At 41.7% G+C, this 7,065-nt stretch overlaps 1 protein-coding gene across 1 annotated transcript in view; it reads right to left on the bottom strand.

The window, feature by feature from the left end:
- Nucleotides 1-7,065, bottom strand: part of GLIS3 (GLIS family zinc finger 3) — a 175,989-nt gene that overhangs the window by 19,800 nt on the left and 149,124 nt on the right. Inside the window, exon 7 of the mRNA XM_009327217.1 lies at nucleotides 2,326-2,488. Coding sequence (XP_009325492.1) covers nucleotides 2,326-2,488 — 163 coding nt within the window. The remainder of the gene's footprint in view (nucleotides 1-2,325; nucleotides 2,489-7,065) is intronic.

Genomic DNA, 7,065 nt, shown 5'->3' with positions numbered 1-7,065 from the left:
CCTTCTGCTTCTGTCACTCAGAAACCTGAGTCTGCTGTCCAAAATGGAAGGGGCTCATGACTGGGCCCCAGAGTTGCCAAAGCAGCCAGGCCAGCTTGGATCGGCTTCAGTCCAACAAATGCAGGCTGTCGCAGGGGCAACTGCTGGTCAGCCAGTCCTAGCTCTGGAATGACCCCAGGCAAGCACAGCGCATCAGGAAGCGCACAGCATGGGGGAAACAAATCACCTGCTTGCACCCCTAGATTCTGCAGTCCTCTCAATTATGAGATTGGGATAAACAGGGTGATTCACACCTTTCAAAGACACTCTCTGGCACTTGGTATACGGAAGTGTTGGTTTGTTCAGTTCACATTTTCACAGCTATCAGCCCACCCATGAAGTGGTGTAAATGACAGCCTACTCGCAGGGCCCATAGGTGAGTGGACTGTATTAGATTCAAGTTGCAGATTCTGCATTAGTTCTTCTTTTAAACATTTCTCTTAATTTGTACTATATGTTCTGTAATCAAACCAACACTGCTGTAATACTTTTTTTATTTTCTGAATTTAAATTGCCATTTGTCACACTACCTAAATGAAGATACTGGCACCTTTTTTTTTAATCCAAAGTAGCTCCACATATGGGCGTTAGCACTTAAAACCTTTTTAGAGAGAGTGTATACAGATAACATATGAACAGGAGTGTATCACACTAGCTTTTTATTATTGTTATTCTGTAGAGTACTGTAGTATCCTGAGGTCTGTAATGCATTCAAGGACTTAATGAGTTAAGTCATACTCTAAATGTGTCTGCTATGGTCCTACACCAGTAACTGCCTCAGATATGGGCTAATGAGAAGATCACTGTCTTTCATCATGAAAGTTACACCTGTAATAACTATTGATCTGTCCCTACCTGTCACCTTGTGCTCTGGCAATTGTTGGATATGGATGTTGGACAGTTCACGCACTGGAGAGAAAACTATACAGGGAAGGAAAAGTCTCTGCATCAGGCAAGATAGCATGGGCAGCCCCAGAGTTTGCACAGAGGGCCAGAGCCAGGGCAAGGGAAAAAGGTCAGGACCGTATGGCCAGGAGTGGGGAGGAAGGACTGAACCACTACATGAGCTCCAACGATCATGAAACGGCAAGTTTCATCTCAGACTGGTGTACAAAAAGCTCAACAACTTCCAGTGGCTCCAGAACAGGCTGAACTCACACCTGCAGTCTGAAATCAAAAAGTACTTTCACCTGTTGTCAATTCCCTGAGCCATCATGTTCTTCCATTTTCCTGATACAAGGCAGAGTGAGTACTGCTTTCCTCCAAAGAAATTATGCTCATTTATCAGAAACTGAAATCTAGTGAGTGTTCTTTTCAGGTTTATAATTGGACACTTCGTGCTCTCCAAATTACTGGCATTTCTGCCACTCAAGGAAATTAAACACTTTGAAATACATTAATGAAATACAGCAATTTATCATTTAGAGCACTGAAACATAGGGAGATTAATAAATTAATGTTTAAGTATCCATGTAAGTATAGTAAGAATTCAGTATTTTGTGTGATGGTGTATCTTCCTGACTTTTCCAGTGAAAACCTATTTGCTTAGGCCTCTAGTAGACTGATCTGGTAGACTTCTGGGTCAATGAACTAAGTGGAAATCTCTAATACTGTACACTATATAAATAATTGGAAAGATAGCTGAAAATAATTTAGGGAATGTCTAAACAGGAAAATTAAACCACTTCCAAGCAATCTGCTTTCACATCACTGAAATATCTAAAATCACAGTAACAGCAAAGGTCAAGGGGTTTGTACCTAGCCAGCATAAAATAAATCCTGACTATAAATCAAGCTCTCAAACCAGTGAATTAAAAATTCATTCATTATCTATTGGTCTTAATAAAATGCGAGGGAAAAAAAATGCCAAGTTCCTGCAGAAATACTTAGTATTGAGAGGATATTGACAGAATATAACTCTCCTATCACAAGTAAACAGAAGCATGAATCTCAGGGCCTCATCCTGTAAGGTACGGCTGGGCTCCTCTGAAGTTAGTGTCCCAGCCAATATGACCTTCCTTGCTCAGGCCATTGGTGGAGATCAAGAGGGGACTGAAGAAAGTCCTTCAAATGGAGATGGATGGAAAGCCTCCCTGCCCAGGCTGGGATAACAGAGTCCCTTTCACCTCTCCTTCCCCTGGTAAACCCATATCCAGAGCAATTGTTACCCGGGGGCTGCCACCAGCGACTTTCTGCACACTGACAATTCAGTTTCCACCCATCCTGGCAGCTCTGAAGGCAGTCCTGCCCCAGGCTCAGCGTGGGAAAAGCAGGGGCTGGTCTTACCTCTCTGATTCCGCAGCTGAGAGAAGAGGTAACTGGGGGGGAGGATGGAGAGGACTACCCTGTACGTTATGTCCTGGGGAGGGGTGGCTGCTGGGGTGGGACAAGGACACTGCCCCAGCTGCTGTTCCACTTCGACTTGTCTGTGTGCTGGGGAACAGGGCCGCTGAAAGCAAAAAGAGAGAAATAACCCTCATCAGGCAGGCGATAGCATTGATAGCTGACCAAATACTAACAGGTAACACGTCCCCTAAAGCTGTAGTGCCAATTCTTAGCAACTAACTGGTTTTTCTCAAGTGTTGTTTTCTGTCTGAAGAGAAATAAAAAAAAAACACATAAAAAATAACTAAATAATCTTTGCTGCTCCCAAATGACACTTTCATAAAACCAGGGATGACATAGCTGTGCTCCTTGACTTGGGAATTTTGTCTGAATAAGGCTGCAAATCTTCTATAGTTTCCTGTTGTAGAAGAGGTGGCAAATACTTCCTAAGATATAAATTTTTAGAGCTAGTGAACAGAAAGCACAGTTTTGTAAACAGTGAAATATTTTCTACATTTTTCCCTCAGCTGTAAAAATCCCTAATTTCTTGAAGAGGTCAACCCAAACTCAAATATTGCTATTATTGCCCCCAGACTCCCCAGTAATGCACACAAAAATTTTAAACTAGCTTTAACAGTTTCATAATTTGCTACGAGGTTGCTCTTGTACACATTCCAAATAAGGAAAGGCTCTGGATGATTAAACAAAAAACAATATAGGACTCCCTCCGAATGTCCTAATTAGTTGACCCCAAATCCTGTAACCTCATTTTTAGAAGTTCGTCAAATCAGGCAGTCAGAAGGCAAGACACTGATTACCAAATCCCTCTCAAAATCCAGTTACTCAATTATTTTTACTGTCATCTGTGTCAGGTAGCTTATGTCGACGTTGAATGGCAGCCAAATACATGCTTTTAAATATTTTATGAACCCTGAGAATGAGTTAGATAGGCTGTCTACAACATGAAAATGATCTCACACTGTTTGGTTGTCATATCTTCCAGTCTCTTTATAAAAAAGTATTGTTTAGGCCTAGTTTACAGAATAAAATTCTACCTATAAAACTTACATTATGTTAGTGAATATGTTGGAGCTAATGATTCAAATTTATTGATAAAATCCTGGAATTTAAAGCAGTTCCCCAAAGGGCATTGTCACCGGTGAAAGATCTTTCTAGGCTAAAATACCTGCATGGATGCTGCAGTTCTAGCAGAACAAACACTACTTTAGGAGTAACCCACCATAGATCCATCTTCAAGAAAGTGATTTCACAGGTCACAATTTTGAACGTTGCTCCCCAAGATCAAAAGGGTGAAAAGTCCACCTCATCTCCCAAGTGCTCAGGGTATTTCTGGAAAGCCTCTAGTCATTCTCACAAGCCAGGCTTTGTGACACACTAGATATTCACCGGGCTAAGGCACAGTTAAGGAAAGGCTCAGGAGTTTAATTATGCTGTAGCCTCATTAAAGAGCAGTCTTGGACATCTTTCAGCTGGTAGAGATTACAAACAGTGCAAGATGACAGATAGGAAACCACTTTGTGAATAAAAACATCTAATATAGATGCTGCAGAAGTAATGTCAAAGTTTAGGGAAAATTGGCATGAGCCACACTGGTGGGCAAAGCTGGAGGAGTGGAGGCTGCCCTACCACATGGCCAGGAAGATCATCAAAAATGCCTGTGGCCGCCCTCGGCACTAGCCTCTACTGTTTGCTAATTCTCATATGGACCAGAGTCTCCTAATCACAACCCAAGTGACAACAGATATCTGATAGTAGAAGGCATCCCGAACCTTAAGAAAGGTACAGAGAATGCAGATCCCACAGGGAGGTGAGACATCACTTAAGCCAGCAGAGTAACTTACTAAGAAAGGGCTGAAGAAGAACTGCCCCTTAGACAGGGGAAGGTAGCTTTTGTTGTTTTTTCACTTCACTCATGCACCTCAAAAATCACTCTCTCCACATCCGTCTCTCAGAGTAGCATCAAGACAAATGCAGAGGGGAAAACAAAGGAATGACCTTTTGAATTTATTATTTTATGCTTATATGCAGTGTGGAAGAAAATACTGAAAAACAACCAAATGCACATTCTGGCAGAGTAAGCAGAGAGAATATTTAACAGATCAGTACATTGCAAAGCAAAACCCTGATTATCTAAATAAAAACAGAGACTATTTAAATTATTTCTTGCAAAAATACGGTAACTTGCACTTTTCCATGAGAAAAATATTAAAATGTGTAAGAAAATACAATGACTTAGTTTCCCAGTACTGTGATCTTTGAGTTTAAAAGAAATTTCATCAAGGCTGTCATTGATCAGGAGTAAAATGGCTGGACTATGACTGGGTTTCCAGCATAAGGTAGCAAGAGTTGTTCTTCCCTGTCATAGCTGTTCTCTGCCACAACCATCATAAGGATTTCAGGCAAGTATTTTCTAAGTTGTGCTTGCACATTTCTAGCTGGTCCAGACTGCAGTGGTAGCACAGGTTCCCACAGCACTGCCCAAGACCTGGTGACTCCGTCCCTGGGAAAAGGTTATCTGCAGCCAGGTATGGGCAACCATCTGTCCTTTCTCTGAACTAGAGCAACGTAAAGCCCACTGCAATATTCACCATTGTAGCAGTACCTGCTACTGTAGTACCTTTTGGCTACGTTTCCCAGCAATTTCTCTGTACTTTTTTTCTGTTTCTGATGAAGAGGTAGTGCACAGTGTAAAGTAAAAGCTAACTATGGCAGGGATTAAAGGGGCAGGTAGGATATTTAAGGAAGAAAAGCATACGTATGAGCTGCAGAAACATATTCCTGTACACAAGGTATGTTACATGATCACAGCGTCACAGAATAGTGTACCTGGGCTCCCACAGTGCCTTGTAACGAAGCCTCCAAGAGCAGCACCATGAATGATGGTGTGGGAGACCATATAACACCTGTGGGCAGCACAACACATCTTTTGTCAGTGCAGCTTCTTGCCACATAGAGGTAGTGTGCTGACAAAAAGACCTCCGTGGGCACCCAATGGAGTGAAATCACAATGCTGGCAGCTCCTTCCCAGTGGAAATGGTACTATTAAAACTTCCCAGTGTAGACATGGCATTGGTCCAAGGTACTACCTGAATCTTGTAAATATCAGTTGAAGGGAAACATTATCAGCCATTGGCAGTCTACAGACTTAAGGCACACAACAAATATTGTCAGTGACAGGTCATTTCCCTAGCAGAGCTAGTCTTAAGAGACTGGCAGAAAACTTCGGACACTAAAAAACTGCTAGATAACTTGACCACTTTTTCTTGGGAGCTGTGTGTGTGGCAAGCTTTTCCAGTGGTTTAGCTGTTAAATGTGACTTGCTTGCTCAAAGTGCTGGCAGGAAATGTCTACACAATTACATAGATATCACACTATGAAGATAATAAGCCCGTCTCCAAAGTGCGTCTGTCACATAGACCATCTGCATTGATGGTCTCTGTATCTTTCTTCACATGTTCTGCAGGCAGATCAGAGATACTGGCGGCATCCAAGTACTGGAGGCACCTAGAAAGCTGGAGAGTTTACAAAGTCCAATCACTCAAGATATTTGGATAGAAGAAGAAAATAAGTCTAGCAAAGCACTTTGTACAGTAATCCGATCTCATTATTTGGAGACCTGTTCAATCAATCTCTGTCTTTTGAGATCCCTTACCTCAAATATTTAGAAATCTAAATGCTTAGAACATGAAGTGGATTTGTGGTAAAGATCTTCCACATGTAAAAGTTGTCCTAAGACACCACACCATCTACAAAGAATCTTTTCCCCTACTCCACAGCTCAGAAAATAGGAGAGGAAAATTAAAGAAGTCATTGAAGAATTACCAGCTGAGTCAGAATAAAAATCTTAGAGTTAGTTTATAGGTAATTATAGGCCTCTGATAAAAATGGTAAAATGGTGCTTGCTTAAAGCCTCCCAATTGCTACCCAAGATACTCCCAAAGCAGCCTATAATATAAATAACAAAGGGTGGGCGGTTCTAATTTTTGAACATTCTTTGATCTCTTCTCTGAGCTGGACATGATAAACATTTTCTAGTCTTGTTGCTGGATACTAGCAATGATGGCCAGCTGGACTAATTGTTAGTTGAGAAAGGTGAACATTCTGGAGTTACTGAAATTAAGAAATAATTAAATCCCTGAAGCAATAAAGTGGGGTCTGGATTGGGATTTAAAGTTGCTCCTTCCATGGCACCTTTATAACACACCCCTGCCTTTCAAGACAGATTCTCCTCTTTCAGTGGATTGCAGTTTCTGAAGTTCTGACTCATCATGAAGAAAGGAACTATAAAGAATAGAATAGAATAGAATAGAATAGAATAGAATAGAATAGAATAGAACAGAACAGAATAGAATAGAACAGAATCATCAAGCCTGGAAAACAGGGACCTACAACAATCATCTAGTCCAACTTCCTGACCACTTCAGGGCTGACCAGAAGTTCAAGCATAGAATCATAGAATCACAGAATGGTCTGGGCTGGAAGGGACCTCTAAAGCTCATCTAGTCCAACCCCCCTGCTTTGGGCAGGGACATCTTCAACTAGATCAGGTTGCTCAGAGCCCCGTCCAACCTCACCTTGAATGTTTCCAGGGATGGGGCATCCACCTCCTCTCTAGGCAAACTGTTCCAGAGTTTCACCACCCTCGGCGTAAAAAAGGTCTTCCTTATCCCTAGTCTGAAT

This window comes from Pygoscelis adeliae, unplaced genomic scaffold (genome assembly GCF_000699105.1).
Source record: "Pygoscelis adeliae isolate BGI_AS28 unplaced genomic scaffold, ASM69910v1 Scaffold26, whole genome shotgun sequence".
Taxonomy (NCBI): Eukaryota; Metazoa; Chordata; class Aves; order Sphenisciformes; family Spheniscidae; genus Pygoscelis; species Pygoscelis adeliae.
The sequence above is the reverse complement of the archived record's forward strand: the minus strand, read 5'-3'. Positions and strand labels throughout refer to the sequence as shown.